The sequence below is a fragment of the Lissotriton helveticus genome, chromosome 5_1 (assembly GCF_964261635.1).
Source record: "Lissotriton helveticus chromosome 5_1, aLisHel1.1, whole genome shotgun sequence".
In the NCBI taxonomy this organism is placed as follows: domain Eukaryota; kingdom Metazoa; phylum Chordata; class Amphibia; order Caudata; family Salamandridae; genus Lissotriton; species Lissotriton helveticus.
The window spans coordinates 11,860,241-11,880,357 of NC_136065.1; the positions used below are offsets into that span (position 1 = coordinate 11,860,241).

Below are 20,117 nucleotides of genomic sequence, written 5' to 3' on the forward strand. Positions count from 1 at the left end.
ATGGGAACCATTGTCGGTAACAACCACAGAAGGACAACCTTCAATGATGAATAAATTTCGCAAAAATTTGATGGCATTAGCAGAGGAGGGGGAGTCACAAAACATGTGATACAACCATTTAGAATGATAGTCAATTAGAAGAATGACATATTTCATGTCATGGGGAAGGACTTCAAAGGGGCCAGAAAAATCCAATCCAACCTTTTCCCAGGGTTTAAGTGGAAAAGGAACAGGATGTAGGGGCGTACTAATGAGTTTCCATTTCTTATCCGAGAGTAAACATTCATTGCAGGAATCAATGTAAAACTTTACCTGGGATTCAATAGAAGGCCACCAATAATGTGATTTGATGAGTTGGGATGTTTTGGTGATGCCCAGATGCCCTTGATGTGCAAATTTAATGATATCGGGTCTGACATCAGAAGGGGGAACAAAAACATCATGCCTCATAATTAGATTGTCAACAAGGGAGAGTTCAGAAGAAATCCTGGAGAAAGCCTTTAGTTCATTGGACAATTTTCTATTCTCAGGCCAGCCCTGAGAAATGTATTGTGCAACCAATTTTAAATTGTGATCATTTTCATATGCTTTTGACCAAGAATCCTCTGAAATGAAAGGGCACAACTTGGTGGCGTCAAGAGTGGCAACTACACATTCAATGTCACCGATATCTTGAATATCAGAAGCAGTATTGAGTGACATGCGAGACAAGCAGTCGGCACGAAAATTTTTGCCACCTGAAATGTGTTTAATATTGAAGTGAAATTCATGTAATTTTGACAAGAGTCTGACAAGTCTTGAGGAGGCTTTACCTAGGCCATCACCATTGAGAAGTTGAGTGAGAGGCTTGTGATCGGTGAATAAATCAAATTCTCTACCCCAAATGTAGTTCTTAAATTTTTCAATTGCCCAAACGCAAGCCAATGACTCTCGCTCAATGGTGCTATAGTGGGTTTCAGAATCCTTAAGTGTTCTGGAAGAAAAAGCGATAGTGTGTTCCCTACCAGAAACCCACTGACCAAGGACAGCGCCCAAACCAGTTAAGCTGGCGTCAACCATGATGAAACACTTGGCAGAGTCTTGAAAGGGTTGTAAAGCAGGGGCATCAACAATCATGTCTTTGATATGTGAAAAAGAGGTATTGATCTCTTCAGTCCAAGTATATTTGGAACCTTTGCGAAGTAAAGAGCGAAGGGGTTCAACAATTTGGGCATAGCCTTTTACGAAACGGGCGTAATATTCTGCTAAACCCAAAAATGAGCGGAGAGCATCTTTGTCATTGGGAGGAGAAGCTTGAGAAATAGCCTCAATGAGGGAGGACTTGGGTTTTATGCCTTCGGGAGTTAAAGTGTGACCCAAGTAATCCAGGGATTGAGAACCAAATTTACACTTGTCAGCTCTGACAGTCATGCCAGCTTCATTAAGCTTGCACAAAACAGAAGAAAGATGGGATAAATGAGAATTCCAATCAGGAGAAAAAACCAAGATGTCATCCTGATAGGCCTGAACTCCAGGAACAGACTCGAAGAGATGATCCATGATTTTTTGGAAAACACTAGCTGCGCTAGCAAGTCCAAATGGGAGTTTTAAATATTTAAAAACACCAAATGGGGTGACAAAAGTGGTGAGGTCTTGAGAAGATTCGGTAAGGGGTACTTGATGGTACGCGGAGCGTAAGTCAATAAGGGAAAAATACTTGGCACCACCTAGGTTGGCAAGTAGGTCATGAATTTTGGGAAGTGGGTGGCAATCAACCAAAATATTTTTGTTTAGGGTGCGAAGGTCGGCACATAGCCTGACCTCTCCGTTCCTCTTGCGAACGATAACAATGGGGGAAACCCATTCGGAGGAATCTGAAGGTGCAATGATACCATCCTTTTTGAGTGAGGTGAGTACAGATTTAAGTTCGTCTCTGGCACTGATGGGGACAGGGCGGACTTTATGAACAATGGGTTGGGCAGAGGCTTTAAGTTTGATTTCATGTTTAAAACCTTTGACGGTGCCTGGTTGGTTGGAAAAAACATTGGGAAATTTGTCCAAAATTTGTTTGATGTCTGACTCATGATTTTCAGAGAGAAGACAAACTGAAACAAATGGTGGAACAGGGGAATAACCTTCAGGAGGATCACCAACTCTAATGGGATCATCCGAACCAGGAACTAGGTAGATACCCATTTTGGCAAGATCTTGCCAGCCAACTATATTGGGACCCTTGGTTGCAATATAAATTTTGGTAATAATAGATCTCTCAAAACATTCAAGCCTATAGTTGAAGTAGCCAAGCATTATAATATCAGACTCATTAAATGCTTTGGGACTAAGGTCAGATTTGAGTAAAGAAATGGAATTGTTCCATTTTTCAAGAAAAATTGCTTCATTAATAATGGTTATGGGGGATCCAGAATCTGCCATGACTGTAACTTCAATGTTACCAAACAGTGCAGAGCAGTAAGGACCTTTGACCAAATTAGAGGTATCAATGAAGTTGCAATGGATAGATACAACCATGTCTTGAAATTCATCAATACAATCTTCCAAATCAGGACATATAATACTATTTACAGAGGGTCTGGACGATCTTTTGACAGATTTGCACATACCTTGGAAATGTCCTAATTTTTTACATAAAACACACCTTTTTCCTGAAGCAGGACAAGAGGGGTTGTTGCCAATATGGGACTTAGAACCACACCTGTAACAATAAGGGTTAGGGTTAGGTTTCTTTTGAAAAGATCTAAAAGACCTATTAGTGTTAACTACACTAATTGAAGTGGCATTGTCATATGAAGAAGAATGAAGAGAAGAATGAGCTTGGTCTTTTTGTAGTGCGTTAGAGGTGGTGATGGATCTTTCGATGCTCTTGGCAATGTCAATAGTTTCTTGAAGTGTAGGCTTCTTGCAGCTCCAAAGGCGTTGTTGAATCTTTTTAGAAAAACAAGCAAAAACAAATTGATCCCTAATGTAAATGTCGGGATTAGATTCGAATTCGCAAGTAGAGGCCAAGATTCTTAACTGAGCAATGTATTCCTCAATGGACTCGTCTTCTCGCTGTCTCCTTTTAAAGAAGTTATGTCTTTCAAGCATTTCATTAGGTTCTTCGCCATAATGTCTTGCGAGTCTGGATAAGGCTTCTTTATACTCATCCCAATTATCACCAGCCTCTCCAGTGGGAGGAGAGGATCTTGGGAGGTTTTCAAAAGTATGTTGTGCAGCAACACCCAAGCAACCATATAAAATAGCAACTTTCCTCTCAGGAGTGAATTTGACTGCATCAATCGCTACAATATGGTTGGCAAAAGCTCTAACCCATTGACGCCAAGGAATGGTAGGTTTTCCAGGGAGCTGAAGAAAAGGTGGGGGTTGAGCGAATTGCTGAGAAGAAGCCATTTAAATAAATTGATAAGTATCACAGATTAGGTTGTAAATGTGCCCAATAAATAACAAGTATGAGTAAAGTTTATGATAACATTTGAAATGCAGGCAGAGGTGTGCCTGTCACCGAAGGAGTAAAAACAAATTGAATAAGTTTGTCAAATGTAATAAATAATGTTGTAAAAATACCAGTATTTAACTCCACAGTATTATTGAATGCCAAGGACACGAAGCGAAGGTCGCGCTGTGGTGTCAGGAATCAGGAAACTGACTCGGTGTGGATAATAGCGCAGAGCCTATTGTTGTGGTTAGTTGTAGCTAGGCAACTAGCTAAAATGGCCGCCGTGCGCAAGCGTGCTGACGTCAGGGCGTGATGAGGTGGAGCGCTGGAGCATCGAGGGTGTTAGCGTCAAGTGCGCGTAGAAACTGATGATGCGCTGGTACAATGACGGTGTATGATGCGCAGTACTCACTGGATGAAGCTCGAGTTTCCAATGCAACCGTCACCATCTGCAGCCGTGATGTTGGTATGTGGAAGAAAATCAGTAGAAAATGCAGCCACTGACGACTTGAAGAGCAGGAAGATGAGGCGTGATGCAGGAAAGTAGATAAATACCTAGTAGGAGGGCGGGTATCGAGGGGTTGAGCCGAGTACTTCCTGGTGGGTGTTCGAGGTTGAAGTTGGTAGGTTCGGAACCCGCTCTTCGCCAAATGAAATAAGTGTATTTCTGGCAAGAGTTGTAGGTTTAAATCTTCTTTTATTCAATTGATAGAAACACCCACAGGGATAAACCGCCGCTCGTTTCCAGGACTCCAGGCAACTGACTAGCGTTGCCCAGAGCGCTAGAACAGAACGGAGGAGTGGAACAACCACAAGAGAAGGTAATCCCTCGTGCTGTTCCCAGCACGAGGGAAGGTATATACTACACTGGTTCAAGTGGGGGCATTTTCCTTTCCTTTCTGCTCCCTTGTTGGAGCTGTGCATGGACACAGACTTGGAAACGGAGAAGGGAACTCCAGATAAAGCAGGGCTCAGTGAGCTGCAGTGGTACCCAGACTGAGGTGCTTGGATGTGTAAGTGCATGGCTGGAAAAGTGAGTGGTTTACAGCATAAATAATTAATGGGTGAGTATATGGATGGTTGAATTGTTGAGTGCATGGTTGGATGAATGAGTGATTCCAGGCATTGATATTTAATTGGTGAGTGAGTGGTTGAATAAGTAAACACCTGACTGGCTGAATGAGTGGCTAAGTGCATAAATGGATGTAGACAGGTTGCACCCATCTTATAGGTAGAGTTCTTGGGTGAATTGAAATTCATACAAAACTACTTCAATATTATGGCAGTGAAAACACTACATCAGGCTTGGCCACCACGATGCCAACCAGCCATTTACCACAATAATGCAGTGCAAGTACCCACAGAACCCAATGAGTATACCTACAGGCTGAAATATCCTTGGGCTCCATGAGGCCTTTGTTCACAGAAACAGCTGTGAAAGGAAAATATTGGAATGTTGATGCTTCAGGCTGCTACCAGCTATTAGAAGCCCAGAGCACTCCATTGTCTTCAATGGCACGTTCAACATTCCAGTGTTCTGATATAGCCTTAGAGCCCGCTGTAGAAGGCTCTACCGGCCATTAAAAGCCCGCTCAAGCAGAGCGGGCCTTTAATGGCTGGTAGAGCCCACTATGGAGGGTTGTAAGACTATTTGAACATTCCGCCCCTAGAGAGCGGAATGTTTTAATTTGTAAAATAAAGCCCTAAGGGAGCCCAAGGGATTGAAATCCCCTCGGGCTCCATGAGGGCTTTGTTTTCAGCAACAACTGTGAAAGTTAAACATTGGAATGTTGACGCTCTGGGTTTCTATCGGCCACTAGAAGCCCTGAGCACAACATCATCTTCAATGGCGCGCTCAACCTTCCAATGTTCTAATAGCCCATTAAAGGGTTCAGGAACACAGTGGTAATACAAACAATCTTTCCTTAATGAGTCACACATTCAAGGATCACAAGAAACAGGATCTGCATTTAAACATTTTTATTTTAAAATAGTTATTTTAAAACTACTAAATCTAGAGCAAGACTATTTTTTGGTAACATAACATAAGATACAAGTTTAAAGCAGAGAAGTATTTGGTGAGCAGTGAAACAACAAGGACCAAATGTACCATCATAATGTGTAGTCCTTGACAGCCTCACAGTGCTATCTCCAGTCGTTTTGCTGGTTCTTACAGATGAATAAGTAATATTTCTTGAGTTTTAGAAGAGGTGCGCATACATAGAACAAGAAGATATGTTGTCTGTCTGAAATAGCTTACCACATGTTTTGAGTAAAAGGGCAAGGAGATTTTAGCCATGCGAGAACACAACCTTCGCTCCAGTCAATGAAGGCAAAATCCTTTGCAGAGCCTTAGAGAATATTGCTGGAGCCTTCTTTGGTTAAGGTGAAATCTGGTGCTCCGGCCATCAGGATCTACAACTGCACCCTCGTGGAAGTTTCTCTCTCCCCAGTGGTCAGTTTCGGGGGCTTATACAGAATTTGACCACTGACTGAATTGCCAAATGAAACAGGAATTGTAAGACAAAAGGGGCCATATTTAACCCCTGGTTTGCATCACTCTTGCACCATCGAAGGTGGTTCAAGAGCGACAGAAATGTAAAGTCATATTTTTGAAGCCAAGCAAAGCCTCTCTGTTTGGCTTTCAATGGCTTCTGAAATATAGAAAATTGCATCACAGTGCATATCGCTGCGTTGCATTACTCTGCCAAGGGAGGCATCCCATTGGCATTGTGTGTGTGTTCCCCCACAACTCCCATGATTTTTGAAGCATTCCCAGAATTACCAAACCTAGCATTCTGCAGCACACATAGAAAGAGGTAAACTCTCAGGATTGTTTTTGTGCAGGAAGGTGCCCTTCCTGCACAATAACAATCCTGCCTACAACACATGCAACCTTGCACCATGGTGTAAGGGTGACTGCGTTGACACTAGGCTGCCAAAACGGCGCCAGCACAAGGGGAAATTACAGGAATTAACTATATTGGATAAATACGGCACATTCCTGCCCTTTCCCTGTGACGCAGGGCAGCACAGCTACATGACTTGCTGTGCTAGCCTGCTCCATAATGGTCATAAACATTGCCCTAGATTTTACCTGATTAACAGCTGGTATGCAAAGTACATCACCTATGCAAACAGGCCCTGCGCATTTGCAACCTCTTTAGCTCATGTTTACATTAGCAGTCTGTTTCTAAAAGTTTAAGATTTAGATACTGTTGGGAAAGAAATGTACTCCACATGATAATGGACGTGCACCACTGCCCTGGAGTGCCCCCACTGTACTAAAGTCTGGATCTGTAATGCTGATTTTTGTGTGTGTTCATGGATTCCAGTCTTGTTGGACAGGGAGGAGTGCCCAAAGTGCCACCTTCATAGAGCGGGAAGGCTACCACCTTCACCTGGAGCTAAGCAGCACACGTGATGTTTGTGGCAGCATACCATGTAGTGATCAGTTGGAGTGAACAGGTCTATTTCAACCAGTGTTTCTGGAGTGAGGCCTGCAGGCTCACTCATTCAAAATTCTGCTGCTGTGTGCTTAACGCACCCTTGGCCTACATCTGTTTATTCTGAAGTGCTGGGCAACATAGGAGTAATGTTTGTGTGCTGGGAGAATGTGTGCATGGGAAGGGTGCAATAGAGGGATAGAACAGTGCCGTGCAGTGTGTGCATGTTAAGTGCATGTGCTAGGTGTGTGCCTTTGATAAAGTGCTGTGTAGTGAGTCTTTAGTAAATGAATCTAGATATTGGCAGAATGTACTGCACTTTTGGTACATGATAGTGTAACAATTCAGTATAAAGGGTGTTTAGAAATGCTGACTTAGTGCTCCAAGTTCTGGGACAACTACAGGAATGGATCACTGAAACATGTTTTTATATGAACAGAGGGAATTCAGTTGCCTTTGCATTGTAGGGTATGAACACTTCTAAATACAGTAGGTGTTATGAGAAACAACTAGGAATGTGAAAGTTTAAGTGTTTGTACATGAGACATACAGTTCTATTGCAGCAGTGTGACTCCATTGGGAGCCAATTAAGGTATGAGACGACAGTTTTATCAGTGTTAGAAACATGGCAGCAGCGTGACATGAACAACAGATTTTCTGCTTTTAACTGGGAATGCTTTTAAAAAAAGAGTTTTAGAAAGGTCGTTGAGGAGGACTGAACCATATTCAAGTTGGATGTTACCTTGAACTAGTCTACTCCTTTCAGATCTATAGGAGAAAAACTATCTTAAATAATTGAGTTTATGATGATGGAATCTGGCATCTAACATGGGCTTCGATAGGAATTCATAGAGCATATTATCAAGCCCATTATCGCCACTTTATCGGCGGTTTACTGTCGCTAAAGCGGCGATAATTTTTTCGCCTGTCTTGATAATATGCCCCTAGATTTGTACACGGTTAAAAGGGTGTTTGCAAGATCAGTGCAGCACAAAGGACAAAAGTGTGAGAGAGGATCAGTGTAACACATGATAAGGAGGAGGAGGATTCATGGAACACAACAGGTAATGTTGAATGCAGTAAGAGGCGAAATCCAATTTTTTATTCTCTTGACCCCTTTTTTCCCCAGGCTCACACTTTCTGAGCTATTCTTTCTCCTTCCTGTCGGAGCCCCTCATCGGAGTGCCCCAATATTCCGTAGTCGGGTACGTGGATGATGTCCCCATCATCGGTTACACCAGCGAGAGCGGCAGTGCTGGGCCCCGGGCCCCCTGGATGGAGAGGATCACAGACGAGGAGCCACAGTACTGGGAAGAGAGCGGAGAAACCTTTGAAGAAGTGAAGGAGATGCTGAATGACAGTCTGAAGGACTTGATGGAGCAAAAGAACCAGCCCATGGGTGAGTCGCTGGACGAGAGGGTACAGTAATGATGCTGGCAGTAAATGAGCAACTAAGGGGATGTAAATGCTGGGGGAAGTGGTTCAGGGTGGCAAGTTTGCAAGAGCAGAGGAACTGAGAATGGAGACAGGTCCCGCTGACAATTAATATGGGCCCATGGTTTTATATAAATCACCTTCACGTTTTCAGCATCTCAGTACACCTCAGAGAAATGTGCACATTCGTACTCAGTCTGTTTATCCATGCAGCAATATATAAAGCATGCAACATCCAGTCCAAGCTGGTGGGATCCTTGGCAGGTGGCTGGTCTCCAGGTACCATCAAAACACAGTCCACTCATTAGGCAGTGTGACTTTCCTCTTCAGCCCAGGACACTGAGCTTGTTGTTGGATACTCAATGATCTCAGATCTTTAGGTGATTTTGTGGGCTGCCCCTTGAAGGACATGTAGACGCTTCCGTAGTCCTGCATCTGTCTATGTGGCGTATCCACCTACATACTTTAGGTGCGCCTCTGGCCCACCACTTCTGAGCAATGCCTCTTTTGGCAATAAACGTACGCAGATTAACAAAACTCTTGGTACATCTTTATTTCCAGGGAATCTATGATATGTAGCCAGTTTAGAGTGGAGAGCAGTTCACCACCCAGTGCACCCAACCAGGACAGCCCCTGATAACTCCATTGAGAATTTTGTACACAGTAGTCATGCAGCTTCCATGTCCTGGCAGGGCTAACTAACACAGTGCCCATGTTGCTTGCCCAAACGCGGAGCCTGTGCAAGTATTTAAATGTAACCAGCATGTAAATGTAAATGTATTGGACTTGTAAAGCGCACGGCTGCCCGTAAGCGTCCCGGCGCTTGCTTAGGGAACCCGTCCTGGTATTCCCCTGTGAGAAACCCCGGCAGGGTTTCCACAAGGTGAAAGCCAGGCATCCCGCCGCGAGGGGCCGTAGTGGAGATTAAGCAAGCTATTGCCCAGAGTCGCAGAGTGTGACCCCGTGAGTTGAGTAGGCACCAGAGCGAGAATTGTCAAGTCCGTGGAATTTTGAGCCCGAGACCCACCGAGGCGGGGAATCAAACCCTGGTCCACGGTCAATCTCAGCTTCTGGGTCTGCCGCCTCTAACCACTGAGCCACGCTTCTCCTGAATGCATCCTGAACCCCTGGGACTTACAAGGTCCTCTCTCCACTCACCTCAGACAGCTTCCCCTCTTACCTCTGAGCCACTGGGAAGTATCTGTGGCTTAATAATCAGCAAGAGGTCCAAGAGTGTTTTTTACACTATACTGATACTGAGCTTAGTTTCAAGTGGGGTGACATCTTGAGGGAAATCCAATTCTTCAAGATGTCGCATGCCTCAGCTAGGCCTGGAAAGAAATACCACCATTTTAATATGTTTATGTTTCTCTTTCACACGATGACTTTAAACACACATGTGCTTGTATGCGAGTGTGGCATCCGTTTCTCTGAAACCACTTTACTTACAAAGCCACTTCATAAGCACACTATCACAACACCGTGAACATTTTGTACAATACATTGACACACATTGTGCAAATGCAGTTTCTTGTATTTTTGTCCATGAGTCAACATTGCGATAAAAGAGACAATAAACAATGTCAGCTCAGCTGAAGTATCAAACAAGGAAACATGGATGCAATTGTTATAAATACATATGTACTTCCGTGCTCAAATTATAGGAGCACTTTGTTGTCATTACGAGGTCGTTGCTGTGTTGGCGTTTCAGCTATAAGGAGGGATTTCCAACCTTTGACCAAGACGGGGACCTACATATATTGCTTTCAGGTAATGGGTGTTTGATCATCCAATGAGGGATTCTTGGCAGAGCACACACACCCTAGGCAACTAGGTTTGGAAGCGCATAGTAGGAGTACACAATTCTCAGTACTTATATGCCAGCATATATACACTATTTTAGCATTATGATGGAATTGTGTATTCTCTTCACCATCCTTATATTACCAATCACTTTTATCTGCTTCTGTCTATTGATAATTACAGTGCACATATTTTATACACAAATCACAAAGTTTCAATTAATATTGAAAACGCTCCTTTATGTATTTCTTGTATATTTCTCTGTGAGAGCACGAGTGACTGATCAAAAAGGTTCTAGATCTTTTACCAGGATTCCTCGGGGTAATTAGGGTTGTCATGTTCTCAGGTTGCACAAACAATCAGTTACCTTACTATGTTTAGGGGTACTTATGATGATACTGTGAGCTAGCTGGTCCTTAGGACAACATATGTTTATGTTTATGTTTGGGAAATTTGTTAAGAGCATGTATACCAAAAGGTCTCTTGGCTTTGAAGGAGAGGTAGAAACTTCCATAGAGCTACTAGCAAGAGGCTTGAGTGAACAGACATGTTTTCAGTTTTTTCCTGAAGTTGGTGTACTCAGGAGTAAGTCTCATGTCCATTGGCAGGGAACTCCTAAGAGTGGGGCCAAGGACAGAGAAAAGGGAGCCACCCGTACTTGTGCGCTTGAATCTTGGAATCGTCAGCGTAGACATCGAGGCCGATCTGAGATTCCATTTGGGTAGATACCTAGAGATCTTAGCAGAAATTAATTTAGGGCACTTCTCACAGAGGGCATTGAAGATCATGCAACCTGTCTTAAACATGGACCGCGGAGTCACCAGAAGCCAATGTAATTGCTTCAGGAGAGGAATAATGTGGCAGTGTCTTGGTTGCTGAAGGACCAGCCTGCCTGCTTGGTTTTGTATTAACTGCAGATTATGGGTCTGATATGCAGGGAGCCCTAAGTAAATGGCATTATAATAATCTACATTTGTAAAGCGCGAACAATCACTCGCAAGGGTCTCTAGGCGCTGGGTGCAGTCGGGAAAATTAAACAAGCTATTGCCCAGAGTCACATGGTGCTGGGCTAATCTGCCGCCAGCGCCTAGGATCGAACCATGATCCCCAGATTCCAGCGTCAGTCGCCCTGGCCGCAGCGCCACACCTCTCCCAGCATATTCTTCCCTGGGAATGATCAAGGCAAGCATGACCGCCGTACTTGCTTCCCTGGTAAAGAATTTCCTAATTTTCTTAAAAGACTTCAGGTAGTAAATGCAAGAGGAGGTAACCAGTTTGATCTGTTCATGCATAGATAGCTTGGCATCAATTTTAATTCCTAAACTTTTAACTGAATTTTTATTGGTAGGGGGAAGGCCCAGTGTAGCTGGCCAGTGTGCTATCGTCCACTGATCAAGTCTATTATTAGAAATGACTATCTCAGTTTTATCCGAGTTTAATTTGAGATAGTTATGACTCATCCAGTCTTCAATAAAAAGCATTGGAAGAAATCCTTAGACTCCTCTGTATCGTCAATTGGAAAAATCAGCTGCATGTAGTCAGCGTAATTGTATACCTTCACTCACCTGGATTGCAGAGCATGAATCAAGGGGCAGGTACAAGGCACTGAGGCTTTGCACCGTGCATGTCTCATCCCAAATCATATGTTGTTTTTGAATTCTAGCATTTCACAAACTACATGCTTTGGATTGGCTACTTCTAAAAAATTAAATACAGCTACCGTCCCTGATTTAGAGGAATATTCTGGTTGGAGTAATATTACACAGTTTTCCATTAGGGAATTGCAAGTTCTATTGCAAAATTCGTCCTTTAATATATCCAGTTTGGATCCAAAAAGTTGGCTGATGTGGCACAGAAGCTCTGATTCGTGCCAACGACGTTTTCTGGGTTTAGCTGATGGATTTACACAAATCAGGCATGATCCCCGATTTGATACTGACCATTCTGTAACTACTTATTCAGTAGGCAAATTATGTCAGACTTGGGTGAAACATTCTACATTGGCTGCAGTTAAACTGCATCTATCCAAACTGACTGATTATGTGGATTTAAATGATTTCATTAAAGGCCCGGCTAGTGGTAGATCTAAAAGATGCATTTATGCGATTTACAATGAAATCTGGAAGACTTCACAAATTGAGGCTGCTACACGCCTTAGAGCTATTGATCAAGCTAATTTAGAAAAAGTGCTTGCAGTTGTGGATAATAGTATTAACATGCTTTCTTCCCGCATTTACACGTTAAATAATATTGTGTCTTCTGTTGTTGACATTGTGCAAGATGAAGTGTCTGTGTTATACCATGGTCAAAATCAATTGCGTTCCATTATGCAGTTTGCGTGGACCCTGCAGACGCTTAAGTCTGGTAAGGTGCCTTGGACTTACATCTTTGGCCCTTTTAATTTGACTGACAAGCAGCGCATGCTTTCAATGCGAGATGCTTCTTTTTCCATGCTACACATTGAAAAGTTAGAGTCCTTGCCGTTCTCTGTGGCAGAAGCCACTGCTGCGACATGGCTTATCCACGGGTTGATTACATTACCATTTGCTTTGTACAAATTTACAAATTGTATGCGATATATCGCGATAGGCAGATATGAACCACTAGGTAGTTCGTTTCTCCATGAGGCATGGTCGCTTCCATTCACTTATCGATGCTTGAAAGACGAAAAGGAAGTTTATCTTAAGGGGGAGGAGTGCACAGAGACACCCAATCACTCATTAATATGTAGACACATCCAATTGCACGGTTCTTGTAACCAGGACTGGCCAAATTTAGCCTGTGTTTTGAAAGGCACTCCAGTTCCCGCAATCGTTCCTACTTTCACATTACTGGCAAACGGCAGTTATTTACTTTTGAATAACGAAGACTGTTGTGGGTTAATTAGAGGTATTGCTTATGTGGTAACAGTATCATAACGGGTGGTGTGTTGCAAAAACGTTCTGTATCCTCCTACACATGGGAATTCAGATGTTTCCATCTGGCCGCGAATCCCAACCATGACGGCAGAGTTCAATGGTATGAGTAGAATAAGAGCCCTTTTGTCTCAAAAAGAGGTGGCCCCGAGTTCGGCTCGTGAAACATTTGTCCTTCACATAGCTAACACGCGCACAGAAATGCAGGCGCTATTGAATACTGATTTGCCATTGCATTTCAGCGAGCTGATTCATCAAATCTTTAATGCCTCCTCCACTTCTGGCCTCGCACACTTTTTTAAAATAGTTAGCAGTGGTCTTGTGACTTCCTTCGAGAAAATATTTGGAGTCATCCCTGCTTTCTTTCATTCTATATTTGCAAGCCTATTTGGTGGCTTTCCGGTTTTGCTGGCGCTGGCTGCAGGCATTTTGGTGATTTTTTGTTTTATTAAAAATGGATGCCCGTCCTGTGTAAGAAGCCGCACAGCCCCACCTGGCTCTGTTTCGCAACCGGATGCTTGAATACTATGGCGCACTGCCGCTTGTGACCTTAAGCACGGCATATGGATTATCGTTTCGATTTTCCTATTTCACATGTGTCCAGCCTGTGTTTCATTGCCTGAGCTGTGAATTCGACTGGGCCCTTGATTTGTGTCTCCGCAAGACGGTGCCTCCTGACATCGATTTTAATCACCTGATGAGTCCCGTAGTTACTCACGAGTTGGTTTGTTCTGGCGAAAGGATTATGGCCTTGGCAGCGATGCATGGACTAATGAGTCAGTGGAACATACTCGCAGCAGCGCAAGATTTCTTGGCACAGAGCTATATTGAGAACCCGCCGAGTTGTCCTCTGATGATGCTAGAGGCTCCGGTGCTGGAGGAGCACTTATGTTCCTTCCCATTAATGGATTGGATGGCTGAACTGTTTTCGGATGATGACAGTGATTTCATGCTGGAGGCTGTTGCTGCATATTTTGCATATTCAGTCCAGTCCTGAAAGCCTTCGAGACTTTTTGCTAATAGCCAGCTCTTGATTACGAATTTTTTTGGACCTTTTCCGTACAAATTTTTTTACAAACCCAGTCCTATTAACTTGAGTGAGAGTGAGGCCTCTCTATTGACCTCTATAAGGCCTTTTCACCAGATTTTAGCGCATTATTATTAAACTCTGCTTTCATGATATGCCCCTATTCTGGTCTTACCTTACCTTATTTTGTCCGTGCTCGGATCATTGGGGGGGTATCATATAGTTACTGCCTACCTATATACCGTGTTAAGTTAGCATGAGCTTATTAAATGTTTAAACGCCATTTTTTCCTTTTGCTGCTTTTTGCACACGACACATAATTGTTATTTTAGCTTTCAACCTAGAAGAGCATTGTGATTTACATGAGAATAATATGTTATTGCTCTGATATCAGCTTAGCTTTGTAAACTGTCTGCACAGTGAGTGCTGAAGCCTCCAAGGATAACTCGACACTGTTGTTGTGAGGTCTGGTCTTCGCACCTTCCTAGACATAAAATGAATGCAGCTGCTGCCAAAATCTGGCTTTACGCGCATTTTATATTGCTTTGCATAGAGCACACGTAACACACTTGATGGTGCTTCGCATACAGAGAGCTGGTGGAAGATGATGTGATCCTCTGCCACTGAGATTTTGAGATATGGGCTCGCCCTGCTAAAACCCAAAGAGACCTTCTTAGATATAATATGTACTAGATAGGGAAGGTGAGAATTAGGTGTTATTAACTCCTATTCATTTCAGCATTTTAGCATGCTGTCACCTTTCGCATTTTATGGACTAGTAACTATGCTGATAACTTTGCTTCTTATAATATGTTAGCTTGTATTATCTAAGATACTGCGTTTGAGAACCCTGCATTAGTAAATAAATATTTCAAATGTGCACGTGTCCTCTTTTACTCCACGTTCTGGTTTGAAATGATTGTATAACGAAAGAGTGTTCATGTGTTCCACGATACCTGAGGTATTCTAAGTTCATGTTCTGGTCTGTCTAAACATTGGGAGTTTGTTATGACCAATGAGACACTGTAGCTAGCTCGGTAAGGGGATTTTGGGTACTAAGGTGAGTTTTGGGCCACCCTAATTCACTGAGGTTCCAAATATCTATGCACAGTTCTGTAGGAGAACGGAATTCCCGCTACAGATGTAAATGTTAAACAGGTGGGGGGGAAGAGATGAACCTTGTGGTACACCACATGTTTTCTTGACCCAGGCCGAGGCAAAAGGAGCCAGCCTAACAGATTGTGTGCGTTCCCCTAAAAATGATAGCATCCTTTCCAGTGTCTTATCCCTCAAGCGTGCCACTTCCATTCTATCCACTAATATGATGTGATCCATAGTATTGAATGCCTCAGATAAGTCTCATAAGACAAGAGCTTGTATGCACCCCCTATCAGCACCCTCTTTCAGATCATCTACTACACTCACAATGACTGCTTCGGTGGAGTGTGATGGTCTGAAACCTGCCTGATGGGGGTCCAAGAATTTAGTTTCTTCAATGAAGGCTCAAAGAAGTTTTGTGACATGTGCCTCCAGTAGCTTTGCCTGGTAAGCAAGGAGCGATATTGGTCTATAATTGCTCAATTCACTGGGATCTACTCCTGCTTTCTTTTACAGTGGGACGAGTACTGCCTCTTTGAAGGCGCAAGGGACCTCCCCTTTCTCTAGAGAGGTGTTGAGGAGAGTAAGATAGGTGTCCGGAAATAGTGTGAAATAGTCTTTTTGTCTCTTGGCGGGGCACAGGTCATTGGGGGAACCAGAAAGAATCTTGTTTTCTAAGCTCCCCTAGCCGATCCAAGGTAACATTTTGGAAAGGAGACAGAGTTATAGAGAGTTCATGAATAGCTCATGTGATTTCCAATCTTGAGAGTTGGAGGGGATAGAATTTTGGATGTTCTTAATTTTATCAACAAAATAAGTACTCAAGTTGTCACTCAGGACCTGTGAGGGAGTGATGGTCAGAGTGACATGGTCTGCACTGGAGAGCTCTCTAACTATTTTGAAAATGTCCTTAGATTTGTTTTCAGGACTAAGTACCCAGTTAGTGTAAAAGGCCTTTTTTGCCTCCACAATGGCTACTTTGTACTCAGTGAATGCTTTATCATAGCTTTCCCTTTCTGTTGGTGAGTAGCTCCTCCTCCATTTTCTTCCTGCCTGCCGGGTTTTTAAGTTTTACTAGTTTTAACTCTGCAGTGAACCAGTAAGAGGTTTCATGTCGTCTGGAAGCCCCCTCTTTCCATTGTAACGGGGCATGCTTGTCACATGCACGTAATTGCCAGTTGGAGAAAGCTCTTTCCAGCTTGTTAACATTGTCCGTTATTGTAGGGATTGTAGAGTACAAGGAATTGAAGAACTCTGATAGACGGGCACGATTCCAATTTCTAGTCAGTAGTTTTGTGTTGCCCAGCATATGTGGTAAAGGTAAAACCAATATATCCTAACGCGGTGCATTGAAGTGATCTGGCACCAATCCCAACATTTTATTTTTATAATGTTTTCCATAGCGTGAACTCGACCCGAAGATATCGGGTATCAGAGCGCTCTATCTGAGCACTAGTTTATTTACAGATGGACACATTCATTTTTGTTAGCCACAGGGAGATTAAGTGATTTGCCCAGAATCACAGGAGGTTTAGCATCTTTGCCGAGACTCAAACCCGGTTTCCCAGTTTCAAGGTCAGCCACTCAAGCCGCAAGGCCACATTCTCTCCTCTATTTATGTTGTTCAACAAATGCTCAGTTCGTACTGGAAAGTGGAAACCGTATGACATGGTGCCGCCATGAACGTAAATTGGGTTCTTATTTAATGGATTACCTCAGCCGCTCTCTCGTGTACACTTAGAAGCCCCATCTAACCTCTTAACTGGAGACGTCCATGGTAGTAAGGATTATCCGCCTCAGCTGAGTAGGTACCTCCTATGTCTTGGCTGTAGGTTGTTAAAGCTTGAACTCTTCACAGGATTTATTCTCATTGTGTTACCCTCTCTGAAAATCATACACAGTAATGTCTGGAGATGCAAATGATCCAGCACTTAACATTGCTGAAAACTGCAGTTACTCAGATATTATTACAACATGGTCTTGCACGTACAGGTGGAGATGTTACCTTCGTGGTTGAGGCTCAAAAAGCTCATAGGACAGAGGTGTTCTATTCAGCAGCAGACAACACAACAGGGTTATTTCATTATACAAACGGGATATAGTACCAGGCAATTATACACCATATGCAAAAATAGAAATGCCTTTGCCACATGAAAAACATAGGAATTGGTTTCATGGCACCCTTCCACACACAACAGAAAACATTAGAGTAGGCAATGAGAGAGTAACATGGACAATCTTAGCAGGATATACACCGAATACTAATGTTGCCAATTTATCAGCAGTACATTTGCAGACAATCATCATGTTAACAGTAACACTTAACTGTGCTCGGGCTGCTCAAGCTGCACAATCACAAACAGCTACACCAGGCATCAGCCCATAAACACTGATAGCAGTCATGGGTATGGTTCCATCAGACAGGAGCAGATTCCATTCTGGATTTCATAAAAAACAAGCCAGCTTGAAGCAGTGTTTCCCACACGGGAAAAAAGGAAAAACATCAAATATTAATATGCTTGCCGATGGGGATGGCTCCATCACTTGGGGTCCAGTTTTTGCTGAAATATCTACCAGGGCACACAGTACCCCTTCATAGGCTGTTTTGTCGGAAGTTCTTAAACAGATCCAAAATTAGTTCAGGGCAGCACCTGCCCTGGACTTGGGAATTAAACTGATGGGCAATTTTGTTGCAGTATCCACCAATACTTTCCGTAACATAAATGGAGAAGCAGCAGGATGACTATGTGCCAGCGTCTAAAGGATTTGGCTCTGGCACAACAGGAGTGCAAATTATCCAAAAGTATCGAAGAAACCTATGCTACGCTGGGTAGAGATAATCTGGGCACCAGACCTGGTAAACCACAATGAAAGAGTAATTCTGAAAAAGATAACTCTAAGAAAGCACCCAAGTATTCTATAAGGAAGATGTGGGAAAATAAGAAAAACAAAGAAAAAAGTAAACCATGGGGTGGGTCTTCTCAACAGGTAGACATTTAGAAATCTATAACCTGCTTAACAGTGATAATATTATACCGCCTGACAGGTATCAGTATACTGATACACGTTTGTTTCAGTCCTATCAAGGTTCATCTGAAAGGTTTTCGGAGAGAGGTGGATGGTCAGAGCGCAGATCAGAAGAGCATATGAAACCGAAGAAGGACTCACAATGCTCATCTGACTACATCATTAGAGAATATACACCTAAAAGTTTCAAACCTCAATTAAAAAAGAAGTTGCCAGACTTAAGGTCAGACCTTCCCCGGATATTGAAGACACTGCTTCTGAGCAAGGAATGGACATCACTGCAGAAGTCATGATAGTTCACCAAAACATGATGGATTGTCTGGTGGGAGTAGCGCTGAGTGAGTATATCACAGTAGAAATTTTGGATACTAGGGTAAGTGTCCCACATCGTTTATACGAACTACCAATTGGGGGAAAGTACCTAGAAACATTAATGTTCTCTTTTGGGAGAACTTACCTTATGATTAAGATATGTTTTTGTCTGACAAGGATTGGCCACCAGAATACGTAATGGATTGCCCAAATGGAGAAATTTTAAATTTACCTGATTTTGCCTCATCCCGGAATCAATAAAACATTCCTATGCCAAGGAGTGGGCGTAGCACTAGCTCCTGTGTTATATCACAACTAATGTGGGGAGGGATGATCGTTACCCTTAACATGAAATACCACTGAAGTCGACCCGACAACCTGAAAGACAATACCCCATTCAAAATTAGGCTAAAGACCAATTAGGGAAATTCTCCAGCAACTTGAATACCAATGTGTAATAGAAATTTGCACCTCATCAATGAAAAACCCCTTGATTCCTGTGATGAAATCAGATCATTCATACCTTCTAGTATTAAATTACAGATGCGTAAATACAGTTACTTGTACCTTTATGGTACAAAACATGCACAGTGAGCCACTAATGACTAACATAGTGCATAACAAATACAAAACACTAGACACCTCAAATGTATTTTTTGCCGAAATATAGTTCCTGGAAGCAGATATTTGACACATGTAGCGTGCTGGTGATGTAAGCAAGCCTCAGCCAGGCCCGCTAGTGCAAAGGGTTCGCCCTTCTCTGCACAAAGTCCTCAGACCATAGGAAGAAGTTGGCACAGAAGCTGGAAAATACAAAAGCAAAGTTTATTAAACCTTTAAAGGTGGTGCTACAATCCACACAACACTCTTCAGTATTGTATAGAGTAGCACACCAAACTAAAGCACATGGCCCCTTTTATACACAATGAAGGGGCTCAAAAGAAGGCGGTACAGATACAAGAGCAGTTTTATGACCATACAAGGACATATTGGAGAGCAGAATCGATAAGTGGGCGGAGTTAACAGTCTTCAGAAACTAGTAAACACATTCCTATCTGGAACTAATTAGTATCTGCTGCATACCCTACTGGGCATGTCTGGACATGCTGGAAGTGGGGGATGCTAAATATAGCCTGTTACCGGGCAGACTTCAGGCGCAGTTAACAAGGAGGTAGGACAAAGCACATGATGAGCACATGGCAATGTATGGCATACAAAATGGCCGCTACGAATACAAAATGGAGTCGGTTCCTTTGCTACGATAATGGTCAAATAGTTCAAGTTCGAAAATTTGTATAGCGCACTACTCACCCAGAGGGTCTCAAGGCGCTTGGGGGAGGGGGGTATTTTACTTATCGAATATCCAAGTTTTTAGTTCCTTTCTGAAGGAGAGGTGGTTCTGTGTAAGGCGGAGGTGGGTAGCGAGGGAATTCCAGGTCTTGGCCGCTAAGTAGGAGAAGGATCTTCCCCCCATGGTGGATCTGTGGATGCGCGGAATTGCGGCAAGGGCTTGGTTGGACGATCGTAGTTGGCGGGTGGGGGTGTAGAAGGAAGGCATTCGGGTCCTAGGTCGTAGAGGGCTTTGTGTGTGTGGGTGAGGAGACAGAACGTTATTCTCTTGT

At 43.1% G+C, this 20,117-nt stretch overlaps 1 protein-coding gene across 1 annotated transcript in view; it reads left to right on the forward strand.

Moving 5' to 3' along the window:
* Nucleotides 1-3,817: 3,817 nt before the first annotated feature.
* Nucleotides 3,818-20,117, forward strand: part of LOC144752355 (major histocompatibility complex class I-related protein 1-like) — a 106,746-nt gene continuing 90,446 nt past the window's right edge. Inside the window, exons 1-2 of the mRNA XM_078640292.1 lie at nt 3,818-3,899; nt 8,009-8,278. Coding sequence (XP_078496418.1) covers nt 3,818-3,899; nt 8,009-8,278 — 352 coding nt within the window. The remainder of the gene's footprint in view (nt 3,900-8,008; nt 8,279-20,117) is intronic.